The sequence below is a fragment of the Platalea leucorodia genome (genome assembly GCF_965183815.1).
Source record: "Platalea leucorodia genome assembly, chromosome: 4".
Taxonomy (NCBI): Eukaryota; Metazoa; Chordata; class Aves; order Pelecaniformes; family Threskiornithidae; genus Platalea; species Platalea leucorodia.
In genome coordinates this window covers 94,566,336-94,585,722 of record NC_138826.1, presented here as the reverse complement: position 1 = coordinate 94,585,722, position 19,387 = coordinate 94,566,336, and the positions used below count along the sequence as shown (strand labels likewise).

The 19,387-nt window shown below is 37.2% G+C and overlaps 1 protein-coding gene across 1 annotated transcript in view; it reads right to left on the bottom strand.

Annotated features, from left to right (window-relative positions):
- ADAMTS20 (ADAM metallopeptidase with thrombospondin type 1 motif 20) overlaps positions 1 to 19,387 on the bottom strand; it is a gene marked incomplete at both ends in the record, with an annotated part of 101,454 nt that overhangs the window by 55,595 nt on the left and 26,472 nt on the right. Inside the window, 7 exons of the mRNA XM_082311351.1 lie at positions 8,229 to 8,333; positions 9,695 to 9,836; positions 10,453 to 10,599; positions 11,709 to 11,814; positions 12,129 to 12,169; positions 13,095 to 13,219; positions 13,929 to 14,012. Of these exons, the coding sequence (XP_082167477.1) occupies positions 8,229 to 8,333; positions 9,695 to 9,836; positions 10,453 to 10,599; positions 11,709 to 11,814; positions 12,129 to 12,169; positions 13,095 to 13,219; positions 13,929 to 14,012 (750 nt within the window). The remainder of the gene's footprint in view (positions 1 to 8,228; positions 8,334 to 9,694; positions 9,837 to 10,452; positions 10,600 to 11,708; positions 11,815 to 12,128; positions 12,170 to 13,094; positions 13,220 to 13,928; positions 14,013 to 19,387) is intronic.

Sequence of the window (19,387 nt, the reverse complement as noted above, 5' to 3'; positions counted from 1 at the left end):
AATATTAAGACCTTGCCTTTCCAAGAACTGTCATTAGCATCTTAGGAGATAATTTTTTACTACTGTAGGCTGAAGATTCTAAATCCCCCTTCACAAAATGAATACTGCATCCAAATGTGGGACAGCAACCTAGAATTTAGGTTCTTCTTCCACCCACAAAAACACTTACAATAACTTGAAGGGAGATTTCAGGAAAAGACAGAGTGGTAAAATGAAATTTTATACCCACAACAGCATTATTTTGATCCATAAAAATGCAAAGCATATGTTCACATCTGGGATTTTAATAGCTTATTCAAAAAGCTTGTCTCAGTTATTATTCTGCTGCATTCCTACAGAAGCAACATGATGAAGTCACAGTAGAAAACTCCAGCACCAGACGCATTCCAGATGTTCCTCTGTGCTTGCTTGAATCATTGCTTCACTGAGAATACTACGATATACAGAACTTTGGTAAAGTTAAATATAATTACTAACAATTTTTTTTCTTACATTTGTTATGGCAAATATAACGTATGCATCATGTAAAGTGGATATCACTCGTAATTCCAAACATACTGATTGCAGCAAGTGGCAATTCTGCTCTAGCCAAAGTCAACAGCTGATTTTCTGTCAAAAAGGCAGAAATTCTGACCCAAATCCACATGCAATTATTATATCTTCAGAGATAAGAGGGAGGGTTAATGGTTCAAATTTGGGATCAATGAACCAACACGTACCCAGATTTGTATTTATTAATCACCTGCTTACAATAAGCAGTTTGACTCTTACTTATGGATTCAACTATGATTTGATAAACTGATTTCAGGTACTCCAACTTATCTTATAGCTTATTGAACTTGCTAAATTTTCCAGGAAAGCAATTTTGAAAGAAATTATTAAAGCGCTAATTGCCAGACTATGCTTGATTTCGACTGAATCAAGGAGAGTGACAGATGCATGCAGAACAGGACTAGAGTTCTTCTGAAATCAAGTACTTCATACACAGCCTGGTATGACAGCAGGAAAAGGACTCCAAGCTCACTCTTACTGTCTGTATTTTCCAGGCTACTCCCAGAGATACACATGGTTTTTGAAGATGTTGGGGCAAAGATTGAAACACAGATGCTCAGTTTATGAGGACACAGTTTCACGCGTTGGAGCCCTGTGTAGCCTTGCCGAAAAGGAGGCTCAGGAAAAACTATTCATCTATTTCCAGACATCAACATAGAATCATAGAATCGTCTAGGTTGGAAAAGACCTTTAAGATCATCAAGTCCAACCGTTAATCTAGTGCTGCTGTGTCCACCACTAAACCATGTCCCTAAACACCACATCTACCTGTCTTTTAAATACCTCCAGGGGTGGGGACTCAACCACTTCCCTGGGCAGCCTGTTCCAGTGCCTGACTACCCTTTCGGTGAAGAAATTTTTCCTAATATCCAACCTAAACCTGCCCTGGCGCAGCTTGAGGCCATGTTTCCATGGATGTTGCCGGTAGCTACTGGTGCTTCTAAAGGGAAGGAACATGGCTGAACACTGAAGACAAGTATGAAGAGAAAATGAAAAGGACAAAGCATTGCAGAAGTGGACACGATGGTCTGTATTTTGCTTCCCAAATATCCAGTTTCATTGTTCTGATTTCTTTTTGCCTTATAAAATACAGTTTCTTCACTCCTGATATCCAGACAGGGCCCTGAGAATGAGCCACTGAATAGCACAGGAAGAGAAACTTGTAGTGGACTGAATGCGGGAGAGAAAAATGGGCATAGCTGGTGCCACAAAACAGATAAACACTAAACACAGTGCTGCAGCACAAGACCAGTTCACTATGAAGCATCTGGCCTGTAGCTGAGGTCTGAGCATAGTAAGATTTCAATCACATAGAGCTGGGAAAGGAGTACAAATCTTAGAAGCTACATAGATTCAGCACATAACCCCATGAGCAGAGACTGAAGATAAGAAGACCCACTCAGATGAATGCCAAAGTCCACAGATCTCAGAGCTGTTGCTTCTGGCCGTATTTATGTCTATGGGGTGTTCTCATTCATTCCTTTGAATGAATGTCCTGCTACAGACCTCTCTTTGCCTCGTCTGCTGCAGGTGGATGTAAGGAAACATTTTGCTGCACATTAGACCTATGCCTGCTCTCCATCTTCTTCCTGTAATACACATAGACAAGAAAGCACATTGCTCAAAGAACCAAGATGAGAAGTGGGTTCTAGAGCATATAACAGTGAAAATAGGGCGGTTAGTAAAAGACAGAAGAAATAGAGCTTGGAGAAATGTCTAACTGAAGTTATAACTATGGCATCTCAGGTCTCTATCTCTGTAGCACAGTTTCTCAGACAAGCTTGCATTTGTAACTCAGATGACATTAACCAACTACAAAACCCACAATATTTTAATAATTTTTTTCAACATTTTCATTTTTTTTTCATTAAAACAATCTACATACTTTATTTCTCCCTTGATTTATTCCCATGGAAAACTTTTAATTTTTCTGAAATCACATCTAACCAGAAAAGTAATTTACAAAAATCCCAGTTTATAGCAAAAATTCTTGGTTTGAGCCCTTAAATACACTTTACTCTGTTTTTACAGTTCAAAAGATCAGATCTGCTGCTGCTTCCCAGATGGTTAACATACCCCCCTATCACCCAACTCTGGTAATATCCAGCCAAATTTTTTATACTTATTTTACATATATATATACATATAATGAATTATTCTTTCAGATTAACTGTCCTCATGTATTACATTCATGAGGTATTCAAGCAACGCAATGATTTTTAAAAGAAATCAATACACGGGTAGTAACCTACAACTGAAGAGCAGCAAACATACCTCAGAAGCAGAGACTGCTACTTCTTGTACTGATCAAAGCAATCCTTTGTTGGTCTGCATCCACATTCTCAATTGTCCCTGTATCCCTCTCCTTCTGTGGCTATAAAGGGACTAGGATGAAACCTTAATTCACTCGATAGCTATTCTAGATATTTTTTAGAGACACTAGCTCAATATACAATATATGTCTACAATGAATAGAAGTAATAAACATTTCTCTCACACACGCACAAGGCACATGCTTTCCAATCAAACTGTTATTTGTATCATGTGGATTCCTTCTTGCCGTTAAACAGCTTTTCCCAGACTTCTCTGACATTTGTTTTTTTAGTAGTGTTTAAGTAGCAAACTGCCATTATGTACAACACTGGGATAGCTTCAGGACATGGAAAAGTTTGGGTCAGAATCACATAGCTACCTCCTACTTCTCCCTTCTAATGTCCAAAGAATCAATGGAATATGGGCATATTGGTATACTGCAACCCTTCTGAGTGCCTCAAAAAATAATAATAAAAAAAGACACTTTATTGGGTGTTTTTACTGTTACTTTCATAGCAAAAAAAGACTTTTCTGAGAATGCCACTCCTAGAAGATAGATGGTTTCACCATTTTCTTTGATTCTTCTTTGGAGGTGGTTTTTTTGGCTCAGATGTGCATCACCAACTCCAACAAAAGAGTTACCATTACTGGAATATCATGTGAACTACACTGCAAAAAACTGCATCACTTCATTATACAGAAGCCATGATTCTGAGCCAGGTGTAAGTTGGAGATGGATATGCGTAAGGAGAGTATATCAGTTAGCTTGCAACCAATCTAGCTACACACAATAGTGTAAATATTTCTTTTCCATAATACTAATAGCTTGCTATTACTTTTAATTAGGTCCTCCATAAAATGGGATTAAGTATTTTCCGTGAATGACATCAACCACACTGTGAAAACTGGTACCCTGTAGATTTAAAATTATGAACAAATCCAGTGAATCTAGGGAATCTACCTACTAACATTATTTTGTGTTTTGTGTGGTGCTTTGTTTTGTTTTGTTTTGTTTTAAATCTGAACAAAGATATTCAAGATGCCAAAACCTGAATCACTCTCCAAACTCACTTCTTTTCTGGAATTTCAAAAAGAAAGGAAAAAAAACCCAAGAACTTCCTATGCTGAAGGTGAGGAGAAATCTTTTGTACTATCCCAGAGTACAAATGCAAGTAAATTCCTCACTACAGAAACCCTTGAATAGATTAGTCTCCCAAAAAATAAAAGAAACAGATAATAAAAGAAAAGAAAGCAACTGAAAACATAATTCAAACAGGTAACACCAAGAGCCTGCTGGCCTGCAGAAATTTCAAAGCACAATGAAATTTCTTACTAGAATGTCACAAGAAAACCTAAGAGGAAGCGGGGCAAAAAGATGTACTCTAAGTCACTCACATTTCCTAAACATCCATCAAATTAACTCCTACCTGGAACACGATGGCAACAAGAATTACGACGGTTAAGAGAAGGAAACTGGGCCAATTAAAGCATTCCAGTTTCTGTCCTAATGAAAAATAACTCTTTTATACCTCTTGCAATACATAGCAGCCTCCTCTGGCATGTTGTTCCTCAATGCAGCATATAAATACTTTCCTTATTGTGATTTATCATGTTTTTAATTTGTACATATAGTTTATACCATAGCAACAAAAATTACAATTGTATATATGAAATTCATTGAGGCATCCACTGAGGAGGCTACCTCAGCCTAATCATACAGCATAGCTCTTAATTCTGAATATAATGCCATGGTAACTTTGATTACAAAGACAAGACATGAAAAGGCACTAACCATTTCATATTTTTCATGCCATTGTGCCTCATTACACAATAAAAATAACATTTTAATAAAAACTTCATATTCTGGTTATATCACATAATCGTATTTAGGAAGACAATCCAGGAATGTATACCTTTGAATCATAATATCTCTCACAAAAAAACACCAGAAACACTTTGAAGCAATAATTAACATAGTCCTATGGCATGTAGAAGTTCACCACTGCAAAACTAGTAAATGTTTACATATGGCATGTCTAGGTACATTTACTATCATTTTGTCTCTGAAGTACCAATTAGGCCAGAGAATTTAAAGGCTGCATCCTGTGCTTCAGGGAAGGTCTGTGGGATGTTAGAAGAGCTGGCAGAAGCTTAGATTTCCTATGGATCTTTGTGAAGCCAAATAGGCAAACAAAAAGCAACTGAACTGATGAGACACAACATGAATATCAATGGAGTGAGAAACTGCTCTCAGACACAGCAGAATTGCTACCTTTAGGCTACTGTCAAACTTAAGCACTCAGAATGTATAAAAACAGGAGGTGAAGAGAAATTTTCAGATAGTTCAGCAGAAGCCACAACAAGCAAATATAATTCATTTTTGCAGGTAACTCTAGGATGAACAAAGTACAGATTGATCAGCTCAAATAAATTTGACTTGATGATAGCAAATTGAAGTAAAAGTTAAAGTTTTCTATTTTAGTAATATTAATTCTAGATAATTAATAATATTAAATCTATAGAATAAATACAGGAAATGTTCAAATTCCCAAGGAAATATTTTCTTTATTCTCTGTAAGACACTGAAATGTTAGGCTGAATTTTCCCTTTAATGTTTTAAGAAAATGCTACCCGTGCCTACTACTAATATTATCTATATTAAGAAGCCACTGAGCTCTACAGGCGTGTGCACCATGAGACACACAAAACACAATTCTCTTTCAAAATGCGTACATGCTCATAGACTGCATATGGCACGAAGATATTCCATCAGGAAGTGCAGGCACTCAGGAAAAGCTGTTTGCTCATTCACTTAAAAGTCTAATATTATTAGATTTCTATCTTTCCTTCCCCAAAATACAAGAAGATACAAGGACTGTTAGAGCAGTCCATAGAGCAAGACCCACTAATCAGACACACAACCTGAAGAAAAACTAAAGATTACTGTGAAAATAAACTCATATGGCAAATCTAAGCTTAAGAAGTTGATACTAAAATTACATATGCCTTACATGGATCTTTTCTGTATTCATCACAGCAATAATGCTGCAAACGCCAAATGTAAATTTAGTTAGCTTGCCGACAAATATTAATTACATTAACTAGTCACCATGTTTTATTCCCATTAACATCAACAGAAACTTGCTGACTGAGCTTGAAAGGAGCTGTCCCTTAGACAGGAACAGATGACAATTTGTCAGATTAATTGCTGTTCTTTCTTACATCTTTCAGAGGTAATGATGGTAATTAGCTCTTTACTTCCTAGAGAAAACTGGTCTCACTGCATTAATTGCATAAAATAGGTTTTTGTATTCTTATATAAAAGAAGTCCTCTGATGTTGGCAAATTAGAGTCAAATCAATTGAACTAAAGATTACACAAGAAGTTTATATAAAAGATCAACTTCCTTTCTGATCAGTGACTGACTCAAAAATGGGTTAAACATTATAACACCAGCTGCATGCATAGGATTTAATAAAGCAAAGCTTCCACTGCAACCTTCACATAACTTTTCCTAATCTTGCAAGAGAGAAAGAAAATCTTTAAGACAGTTTACCCACTAAATTGTTATCCATTAAGACAGTATTCTCAAATTCCTCACTACTTCTGTCTTACCAAATACAGAAAATTTAAAAAAAAAAAAATCCGTAAAGATTAGAAGTTATTGATGGAAATTTAGTAATAACTGAGTGAAATGTAGCAGCCTATTATACACAGAAATTAGATCAGATATTTTTTAATCGTCTTTGAACCTATAAAACTATCAAAAGATAAAAAATTAACATTACCTCCACAGCCCCTGAAGCTGCCGAAGCACACTACTATTAAAAGAAGTTCAACATTATAAACCAGCCATACTTAAGATAATCACTATCATATTGCATCATGTCAAAAATCTCTGAATTATTTAGTTTCACAATCCCCTGACAGGTAAGAAAATAATTCTATTTGCTGGTGGTGAACTGAGACATGGAGAAACCAAAGACTAGATCAGCAAAGAACTCAAGCACCTAATTTCTGTTCACTTCCCAAACTACATACAAATCCAAAACTAAAACCCTCAAATCTTCACTGATACCTCTGGATTCAACTAGCCTCCACCACTGCTTCTGCTTCTATCATGGTTCTGTAAGTGCCTTAACTATATCTACCAATTAGATATTCATAACCCTTATGGACAGCCCAAGAAAGGTTATATCGTCAGAGGACAGAGATCAAGATCTGCACTCAAAAACAACTTGCCAGATGAGGAAGTAGTGAGCTGACCTCTCATCACCCAAGCACTCTTTACCAAATGAACCAATGAGCAGGGTGTAGGAAGTCCAGCTTCCATTTCTTTTTTCTTATGTGTCAAAGCATTCAATTCATACCTCATGCAGCCAGGTAGAGTCCTACATATTAGGGTATAAGTGAGAAGAGAGCTCCTAGTTTTTAGCACTGAACTGATCCAACTATCCTGAATTATGTTAAAATAGCGAAGACAGAATATCAGTGTGAGTTATACGTGGCTAAGGCCACACACTTCATCTACTAGAGTAGATGAAGAGGTACTGATAGATGCTTTCGTAGAATCATAGAATATCTCAAGCAGGAAGTTGGAAGGCACCCATAAAGATCATCAAGTCCAACTCCCTGCTCCTCGCAGGACTACCTAAAACTAAACCATATGACTAAGAGCGTCGTCCAGATGCTCTTTGACCTCTGACAGGCTTGGTGCCATGACCACTTCCCTGAGGAGCCTGTTCCAGTGACCAGCCAGCCTCTCAGTGAAGAACCTTTTCCTAACGCCAACCTGAATTTCCCTTGACGCAGTTTCATTCTGTTCATACTTTGTCTGAAACAGATAAAACGCACAAATATCTACTGGAACCAGGATACTAATCCAAAGACTCCCTTTTTCCAAAGAGGTGTACTCCTGTATCTAAGTCACTCGCACTTAATTAATTTTGGTTCAGCGAAACAGCCTCAGCAAGACAAACTGGGGGACACACACTTTTGGGATGTCGTCTTTGCAGGAAATTCATCTTTGGAGCACTACCAATGAGGAAAAAACCCAACTTGTTATGAAGGATCTGAAGTTTTCAAACAGAAGGGAAGACGGCAACTTTCCCCTGAGGTCTTCCACCTATTTTTAACCAGTGTTGCATCTGTAAACTTTTATCATTATTCTGAACAGACAACCTATGCTATTTATGTCACAACATTACAGGAGTAAGAGAAACTGCAGGTAAAATCAGGTAGATACTTGTTTACGCAATCAGTGTGCTACAGGTGCAGTATTGCCACACAGCAAGCACTGATCTTTCTTATCTACATCAACTATTTTGCCATATGCAAGTACCAGGAAATATGTGAAGGCTTACCATTCCCACACCACAAACTGTTCCATCAGCCAAAGGCATGTGCTGAGTACGACAACCCTTGTGAACACCTTCTGTGCTTGTGCACCATAAGCGCTTGCATTGTTTCTAAAAAGAAAACAAGATTACCTTTGTTGTACCTGTAACGCCATTTAAGAAATTAGTTGGTATATTTATATTGTTTTCTCATACTATGCGAGTTTAGTGTTTGCTATTAGTACTACAATTTTTCACAGATAAAACCCAACCAAAAAAAAAACAACTAAAAAATGGGTTTTGTATAAGGCAGGAATGTGGAGTATTTGCAACTGATCTCAGTAGAAGTAATAGATAACTTCATTTTCTACTGAATTTCAGTAGAAAATTTAATAAAAAAAGCATGTAAGAGATTACGGCTGATACTGTGCAGCACAGTTTGAGTACAGTCCCCAGATAAGGATGCTAACTGGAATTATTTTTAAAAATACACTGACTAGAAAATTAAGAAGAAAGCCTCCTTTTCAAATTGTTAAAAGACTTAATGGACAAATAACCTTTATGGCTTACAAAAATTTACAAAGCAGTCTTCAGTAACACCGTCTTCAGATCTTTGAATCGCCCTTTATTTTGCTATAATATTCCCATAAAGCGTGACTCCTTCTAAACAACACTTTAGCTCACCAACAGCTCCTCTTAATCCAGTCTGAATCTGATCTTAAATTCTCTCCTTTAAACAGATCCAACAAGCCATGCAATACTAGCAGAGGTATTTGACAAGTTCGTCCAAAATCTAACTGCGTGACATCTCAACAGTAATGAAGTCATAACGTTATATTTCTATTTATTTTATATTGCACTGGACACATTAAGCTTTCAAAATACAACTTAAGTTCATTAATCTACTCAAGTTCTCTTTCCAGATCCCAGTTTTGCTTTAAATAAATTTTTGGTTAAGTATAGAAAATGTACATTCTAACAGCCTTGAAAATATTTTCTGACACATTGACAAAAGTAGAGGGAATCTACACTTTGGACCAAACATTTGGAACAAATATTTGAATTAATATATTAATTTTAAAGTTATAAGTTTGTAAAAAGCACTAAAAGAAGCAGATAAGAAAGACCTGTTAATGTAATATAGGGGCTAGAGTGTGAAAACATTTGTAAAAAGTGTTGAAATAATTCCCTTTCAGTAGTTGCAGAAAGCCTTAATTTATGCAGCTTTAGATCTTTTAAAGGAATTATAATCACATTCACAGATGTGCAAATCAAAATGAATTAATCCCACTTTTTAATTCTATATATTTCTAGCATATGGAGCTGCAATGCTCTCCACTGAACTCTTCCCCCTTCAACAAAATAGAACCTGAACTTTGACACATTTCAGGATAAAATTCTTCTAAAACCAGAAGTCCTGAGATTTCATTTCAAACCTACCTTTCAGTAACTTTTTAGTACAGATTGAGCATGACTCTGTGTTGCTCACTCACCAGATACGGGCACACTTGTGACCCAAGACCAAACATAAGTTCACACTGCTTGTTGACATCATACATTGACCCAGGCAGCTGAGAGGAAAGATCATATATTCTTCCACTTGGTTTGTCTAGGAGACATTCACCATAACCAGTACTGTTGTAAAAACAGGAACAAAATGTGAATAAATCAGTCCTAATTAATTCATTGGGAGCTTACTCACACAACACTTACACCTGCCTATCTCAGTGGAATTATGGGTTTGCATGCCTACCTGCCTCTATAATGCCTTTAATTAAAAATAAAATAAACCAGATCACTTGATTTTCCTTTATTGGCTTTTGCATTATATCCCCCAAAAAAAGGCTTAAGTTTTTTTTTGCTTTATGGCTGTCATTTCTCATTTTCACATTCTTACAGGAAAAAAATATGGTATTGCCTAAACTATACCTACCACTTATTTTTTAAATAAAAACTTCCTAAAATAAAGTTTGTCTGTTTTTACCTACTAAAATCATACTACAGAGTTTATCAATAACCAACACCACTATAGTTAAAAAAAAAAAAAAAAAAAAAGTCTTCTCAGCTTTACGTGTTGAGTGCAACTTTATTAAAGTCATGAATCATCCAAAAATTATTTCTCTGGAAGACTGAGGCCCTACAAACTTAAACAACAACAGAAAATTGGTATTTAAGCAATACTTTTAAAATACTTCTGATAAAGACATGAAATTGAAAAAAAAAAAATGCATAACATTATATTGGTACTTACTCAAGAAATTCAGTGATGTATTTTTGACTGCATTTTGACCAGGTCCATGGACTTGTATGGTAATTTAAAGTTGGAGCCATCACATGGTATTGGTGTTTAATTCCAGCTTCTTTACATTTAAAGCTGTCATCATGAGGCACATTAAATCTAAGAAGCAAAACAGACAAACTCCAAAACAAATTCAGCAATAATTAATTGAAAGTCTTTTTGTTGTAGCAGCAAAATGCCCGAGTTTTGAGTTTGCAAATGCCTTAAAATTTAATGGGACTTAATATGACTGACGTTATGGCAATAGATATCTTAAAAATGCCTTACAAAATCCTCTCCTTTTCTAAAATGCTCCTAATTATATAATGCTGGGCCCAGTAAGAATTTTACAATTACATAGTTCTTTAGCCCACCAGAAAAATCCCAGTGTTTTGGGAGTATGCCACTTTATTTAAACAACCCATCTCCTCAGCTGAATATGCAGGCCTTCACTAGACTGTCCATAACATATTACCCCGATATTCACATCGTAACTCTTACTATTCAATAACAAAAACAAACTACAGAGCACATCAACATCCTATTTATGCAACTAATACGTTGTCTTATTTTATATCTCAGTTTAAATACCATGACAAATGGCATTTATCTAAATGAACTTCCAGGCACATGAAAATCAACAAGCTAGCTACTGAGCTCTGTAATGTCGTCGTTACCTACACTGTGGCATGCCTCATGGAGCTAGAGTATAGCACCTTTCTGCCATCACTGATGAGGTATGCTTCATAAAATAAAATGCTGTCATCTCCTCTTATTTTCTGTGTAAAGTATTTCTCTTTGTGTTACTCTATTGTATTCTGAAAGGATCAAACACAAGGAAGAATATTTCTGCGTTATATTAACAATTGTCTTTTCTTAAAGAAAAATTCCTATCAGGGCTAGAATGCAGTTGGAGTTAACAGGACTATGTTGCACATCTAAGATATCTGTCCCAGTGTCCCAACCAGTTCATATCACAAAAGGACAGATTACAGCTGTATGGCCAGTATTTCCCATAATTCAGAATACCAACCAGGTTATAAAATTCACAATTTCTCTACCTCTAGGTGGTAGCCAGAGCTGGTTCACTGCAAGTGGGAAAAATAATGACTCTTCTAAAAGGACGTAGCAGACTGCACCCTCTTAGAAACGTAGAGCCCTTCACTGGAAAGTGGTCATATTCCAAAGTAAATTAAAAAAAATTTACCTGCTGGGAAATAGGTACTTACACATGTCCAAGCTCATGCGCTATAGTAAAAGCAGCACTCAATCCATTTTCTTCGCTTATAGAACAGCTGCGTAGTGGATCGCACATGGTACCTAGCTCTGCTAAACCTGCAAAATTGAATCCTTATATAAAAGCTTAACAGAATGAATTTTCATGCAGAAGGAGTGACTTCATAAACTATGGCACCTGAGTTGAAAGTCATGCCTCAACTATGCAGCAAACTTACAAAAAATGAGCAACCACCTGGCACCAAAGTATGTGCCAGGGCAGAACAGCATTGAGAAGTTGATTTTTTTGTCTGCGTGACTTAAATTTTGCATCTATTTTCTGATTTACTCCTAACTGATTTTTCTCCCTACAGTGAAATCCTCTTACATATTTTCTGTTATAAAATCATACTGATTAAAAAAGAATAACTCACCAAGGGTATCACACTTCTCTCTAGCTCTGCAGATATCTTCCCTTGAAGGAAAAGATTTATTCAAAATTATTACGGCAAATAAAAGAACATTTTTAAAGTATTTCACTTTTGCTATATTATTTACAGCAATTGCAAATCTGATCCTCGATTTTTAATCTTACAGTCCATTCAAACAATTTGCATTCTAGTGAAAGATGCAATTTAAATTCACCAGACTAAGCTCACAGTATTTCTTTCTATCTAGCTTGCAAAGAATAAAAATTCAAATACTGTTATTTCTCTACAATGCAGAAGATAGATCAAGCATGAAATGCTGCTGAAAAACGTGCAGATTGCCATATACTTGAAACTACCTTATGTAGTGGACCATCTGCCAAAATAACAATGTAAAATTCAGGACAAATATCAAACAGTTTAAAGTGCTGGAGTGCGTCCAACTTGAACACTGGGGGAAAAAATAATGAAAAAGAATAGCAAAAGAGAGAATATGTTTCAGTGAATGAACATCAGAACCTTCACTGAAGCAATCAGTGTACAGGAAGAATATACACTAAAATTTAAATGTTTTCCATTCGTAAGCTTTTGGTAGTTCTAATTACACCTGGGCTATCAGCAGCTGACCATCACTGCATCCTTCAGCTGATTCCATTATGTACAAAACCCCGCCCCTTTCACATACATGTACAATGGTTAAAGACTTCATTTCCGTGTAACAATTTCAGATCTAAGTAATTTCCATCATCTTTAATGAAAGGTTCATCAGATGGTTAGCTACCAACATAGCACTCTCAGAGTAATTGCTCATGTATTGATAATCAGTGGTTTGGGGAGTGCAAGATAGTCTTTATTCACTTCAATTATCTATGAACAATATCAGTGGAATGGTTAAAAAATGATGTTGTAAAAAAGAACCTGAAGCATTTGTCTCACCTAGCTGAGTAATTATGGCTATTTCAGATACTGTACCTAGTGATAAGAACAGCAGTATCATGATGAGAAGGGTGTGCATCATCCAAAGTGTTTTGTGCTTGCTGCCATAAGCAAAAATTACGAAGAGTTGTAGCTGCATTAAAAGTGATAGCTGGTCCTTCCTAAGCAAGAAATGGCCAAAAAAACCAAAGAAGGGTTTTAATAGTCATGCATTTGCACTTATTACTTTGTCATTTGTGCCCCTAATGTGCAAAACAATGACTGTGCATGGAAAGCAAGTCAACAGGCCTCCACATAAGTTCACTCACACAGATTGGTTTGTAAGATCAGGTCTTAATTTCGCTACAAGTCATCAGTCGTGAGAATCCATTATTTTAATCAACGTATGTGAGCATGCACCATGTGTTAAATATTAAAAAAAAAAAGCATGACATTTATGATAAATAAATATAAAACATGTATTTGAAAAATGTATATTTCTTACAGTCTTAAAATACTACAGTTGTTAGAGCTGAAAACCCTCCATCAAAACCCTCTATAAAAGCTGTCATTTCCCTATCATGTTTCCATGCGTATAACCACACTTTAGGTAGTTATGCCATAAGCTTTCATACAGTATCTGATTTATGTCCATTTAGGTCAACAGGAGGTGCTAGCAGAGAGATGGGGAAATGCAGGCATTAAATAAAGGCTCTGCAGTTAACCTCACATTTGACATTTAGTCTCCTATTTTAAAACAAAATTTTATAGTGAAAGAAAATATTTTGTATTTAAAACTAAAAAAATTTTAAACTTTGGAAGTACAATGCAAATTCATGTATTTTGTTTCTTCTATTATAAAGAAATCTTTTTAATATTTATTTTTCCTACCTGTTCATTGTGAATTACAATTAATTTTACAATAACTATATTTATAAGATTTCCAATACTTGAATCTTTATAGATTGCTGCAACCTAAAGAGAAAAAAGTCAGAAGATTAGAATATTAAACTCATCTGATAAACCATATCTTTTTGTCATGCAAACAAGTTATCAAAGAAAAACAAGTTGCTACACAATAGATGTCTCACGCACCTGCCTGTACCTTTCTACCCAAGGATATGGTGACAAACCCAAAATAGTTGCCCAGTTTTTAATACCCAAATAGCTATAATTTTATATTCATTTCCAGACACTTAGACACCATGTTGAAATGCTAGTGTAAAAAGTATACTTCTTATACACTGTAAAACCTGTAATTTATTGATAAAATATCAAAGAAAGAACAAAAGTAATGTCACTGCGCCTGTCATAGACATAAGCTGGTTTATGCAGATGATTTGTAGAATCAATACCTAAAATACTAGAGGGTTTTAGAAAGCCACTTTGAACCAATAATTTTTTGCCCTTGCTTTCAGTGGAAGCTGGACTGAGTTGTAAACCTGTATTGAAAATATACATGACACATATAAAGGTTTCTTTCCTCATTCATAAAATTCATATTTACATACCCAAAAGGCATTTTTATATATACTCTTGCAGCAGATAATAAAAATCATGAGTCAACTCCATACACCAAAGTGAACCACTTTGAAAGTTATTCTTCATAAAAGCAGTAAAAAAATTTATTCATTCTCAATAATGGCTTCAAACATCCCATTCATATGGGTTCTACAATTTGGCTTAAAGCACTTGTCGAATGACAGCCTTATCTAAACAAGATTTGCCACCAAACACAGAAGTAATGGCTTTCCCCTCTTCTGGCTCGTGCTAAGGCTGCAAGGCTACAAAATTAACAGGATCAAGGAAGAGGTCCAGCTGCAAAGCAATTTTTTTTTTCTTTTTTTGTATCATGTTATGTTGATCAACATGATCTCATCCCTGGTGCCGCCCCTTCGACACAGGTGCTGATAGAGAGAAAGGTGCAGAAGAACAGACTTCTTTCAAAAGCAGCCTACACTTGAACTGTCTCAAATTGCTTGCTGTGTATGAATCCTATGTACCTGAGACCAAGTAATTCTGCTAAAAGTTGGAACTGACAGAGCACTGGCTCCCACTGACTCATACCCTCCCTTCCTCTAAAATAGAGAGAGCACAATGCACAGCATCGTCCTTCATTCTTTTGTTGATACACAAGCTGGAAATAGAGGATTCAATAAGGGCAGGGAGGGAGCCTGAGTTCTGGAATCCATGTGGAGAACACATTTCAGAGCAGCACAGCTATTGTCTGCTTCCTTCCATATGGACTCCATTCTTGGTTACTAACCAGCAAGCGTCCAATTATTCTGAGGTGGGAATAAGGAGCATCTCTCAAGCACTCACTGAAGAGTTCAATTAGGCATAGGTACATTCAGAACACCTTTATCAAAGAAAAGGTGCCTGTAAAGGCTCAAGCATTATTTAGGCAGACGGGGTTATCTGAATTTGAATGGAATGAACTACCGTTTTGCTACTATCAAAACTACTTTTAAACTACCACAAACTATCAAGCTCATAATGTGTTCTTATAGTTTGAGATCCACTTAGATAAACCTAGAAAGGATATTTATCCTCCTCGTGAAATATCACAAACAGTCAAGGTATGTTCCTGAATGAATTGTCATCTAAGAATAACACAATTATCACATTCATCTCAGCTCATGTAACTAATGGTAAGCGAGCTGTCTAAAATCCTTCAACAGTCAATGGAGAAACAGAAAGGATGAACCGTTGTGTAGACATGCCTATCTGAAGATACATATTTAGATATATGTATTTTCGTACAAGACTAAGATAAGTTATTTCATTTGTTCATCCCTTTACTACGGAGGGAGACGAGATGTCTAATTTTCAGATGTATGAGGCCAGGGAAGATTAATTCCAGCCCAACTATTTCAAGTTTTATTTCCCTTTAGCAAAGAAGAAACAGAAGACGGGTTCATATGGCATTGCAAAAGCATGTCAGAGAGGAATCTGAAATGTGATCTGTGAGGATCTTTGTCTTATAATGTGAAGATGCTTGTCCTGAGGATTGACTCTCCTACCACTTAAGCTGATATAAAAGCCACTTACAACAGAATTTGTTACAGCATAAACCTATAGAAGAAGATTACATGCATACAGCATTAACAGGAAGATCTTTTATGGAACAGGTAACAAAGCCAGATTGTTTCATGTCTAGATTATAATGTTGAAACAGGCACTGCTATAGAAATACAGTAAACAATCCTAGAATGATTTGGGTTGGAAAGGACCCTTAAAGATCATCTAGGCCAACCTCCCCCTGCCACAGGCAGGGACACCTTTCATGAGATCAGGTTGCTCAAAGCCCTGTCCAACCTGACCTTCTACTCTTCCAAGGATGGGGCACATCCACAACTTCCCTGGACAACCTGTTCCAGTGTATCACTACCCTCATCATACAAAATTTCATCTTTATATCCAATCTAAACCTACACTCTTCCAGTTTAAAACTGTTATCCCTTGTCCTGTCAACCACAGGCCTCAGTAAAAAGTCTCTCTCAATCATCTTATGAGTCCTCTTTATATTTTGAAAGGCTGCAATAAGGTCTCCGCAGAGCCTTCTCCAGGCAGAACAACACTAACTCTCTCAGCCTTTCCTCATAGGAGAGGTGTTCCAGCCCTCTGATCATTTCTGTGGCGTCCTCTGGACCCGCTCCAACAGGTCCATGTCTTTCTTGTACTGGGGGCCCCAGAGCAGGACACAGTACTCCAGGTGGGGCCTCATGAGAGCAGCATAGAAGGGGAGAATCACCTCCCTCAACCTGCTAGCTATGCTTCTTTTTATGCAGCACAGGATACCATTGGCTTTCTGGGCTGCAAGTGCACATTGCTGGCTCATGTCCAATTTTTCATCCACCAGCATCCCCAAGTCCTTCTCCACAGGGCTGCTCTCAATCCATTCATCTCTCAGTCTGTATCGATACTGGGGATTGCCCTGACCCAGCTGCAAGACCTTGCACTTGGCCCTGTTGATCTTCATGAGGTTCACATGGGCCTCAAGCCTGTCAAGGTTGCTCTGGGTGGCATCCCTTCCCTCACATGAATGAGCTGCACCACTCAGCTTGGTATCATCAGCAAACTTGCTGAGGGTGCACTCAATCCCACTGTCTATGTCATTGATGAAGATATTAAATAGTACTGGTCCCAGTATGGACCCTTGAGGGACACCACTCGTTACTGGTTTCCACTTGGACATCAAGCCATTGACTACAACTCTTTGGACATGGCCATCCAGCCGATACCTTATGCATCTAACATTCTGTCCATCAAACCCGTATCTCTCCAATTTAGTGGCCAGAATGTTGTGGGGGACTGTATCAAAGGCCTTACAGAAGTCCAGGTAGATAACATCTGTAGCTCTTCCCTTGTCTATTGATGCAGTCACTCCATCATAGAAGGCTGCTAGATTAGTCAGAAACATCTTTCTATTAACTTGTAAATCAGTCTAGTTAATGTCTTGTTCGGGAACAGCAAGCTCTGAAATTCAGGGAACAGCTGCATTTCACTGGCTGTCAAGTAAAGAGCATGCAGGTCATCTGAGGTAGTGATACTTGACACAGTGAACAAAAAACAATACAGGATTGGTCCAGTTCTACAAGGGTATATATCAGGTAGAATAGGCACAGGGATTGAGAACCAGATGGGGGGGGCGGGGTTAACTAGGTTCAGCTAACTCCAAATAATACCACGAGTGCCTAAACTGTAACTATCAATCTTCAGTGCAACACTACCCCTCAGTTTCTTAAAGCCCTCCTGTACCATAGTATGTGAGAGGAGGACTCATTTCTGATCCCGGGTGACTGGAATGATCTGGGCAAGAAGTCTAAGCTGGAGCCTTCTTGGGATTCAAATTTAGCACTTCTTGCTCTTGTTTATGGTTATTACTGTAGTTGATGGATGTTCCCTCGTGTACATTAATAGTCTCTTGAAAAAAATTTGTTACTGTTGTGCGAGTGCTGTCTATTGAGGTTATCTGCTAACAAAATCAGAAAACACAGAGGAGGTAAAGAAACCAACACAAAACCCAGAGTCAGATGTCCTCCTTCCTGCCTGTTGACACAATGTTCATTTAAAATATTTGAGCAAAAGTATTTCTTCAAAACCCCATACAAATTACTCATACCTCAGAGGAGATGCATTAGACTAAGTATAAGGAGAGAGAAGAGTATCTCATTGCACACTTGAAGATAATCTGTTGCAGGACCTTCAATACTATGCACCATCTGAATTACCTACTAGATGTCTCTGTCTGGAGAACAGCTGAGGCCTGAAATCATGTCACTTAGACACCTGAGGCCAGCAGTTCTTGCCAGAATCTGAAGCATACTTTCTCTCATACTGGAGACAGGTAAGCTCCTGCTAAACATAAAAGTAACACTGCCCTCATTAACCCTACATTTGAGTCAAAGTATGTAGCCTTAGTCTCATGGGCACTTTCATGACCTCCAGTCACTTAGTTATTACCACTGCTTTCAAAAGATCAAAGAGCAAGACTATGCTGATAATGAGATGCCCTTACCAGTGAAGTAAGGTATATTCTGCAGGCTGGCTGAACACATGTGTGAAGAGAAAAATCCTGCGAGTTGAAAACCACGAACCAAACCTGAAGGTTTACCTAGGGAACCGTACAGGCTAAAATTGTCAACTGAGACTTGAAATAATAAATCAATGCATGGAAGTATCAAAGATCTGGAATACGAGATTCTTATTTTTAGTGAAAAAAATAAAGGGATAAGTATTCCCTGCTCCTGTATTCTAAGGATACCTCTTTCAATGCTCCCTTATTGGAAGCATTCATGAAAAAGGATGATGAAATGGGATAGGAATTTGATAGAATACACCATTTCTTTACAGTTTCCAGATCTACTTGCTTTACAGTGATCTAAATCCAGGCTTCACAGAAGGAGGAGGTAGTAGCCAAGACAAAGGGAAATTAGTTTCAAGAGATTTTTCAGACTCTTAAAACTAGCATCCACACCACAGAACAGTTCGGACCGCACAGCAACAAAGGAACGAAAAAAAACCCCATATATAAATGAAGCTAGTTACCCTTCAGTGGAAGGACCACAGCTTTCATTTTCATGAAATTCTCAAAAATTAAGTCAGGTCTTGTCGTCACCACAGCTCTGGCTGCCAGGTGACTGGAAGCAACTTGGTCACAACAAAGTTTAGTTTCTCTGGATATCCCTGTTGTAACTGTCCATTAAATTGAGACTATGAATCGTGGCAAAATGCCCTATTTAGAAAAGGGGTAGTAAACAAGTAAGTACACGTAGAGGCTGGAAGATAAGTAAATGATTTATCCAAATAGAATTGGACTTCTTCAGCTCTTTATTCCTAAATGTTGT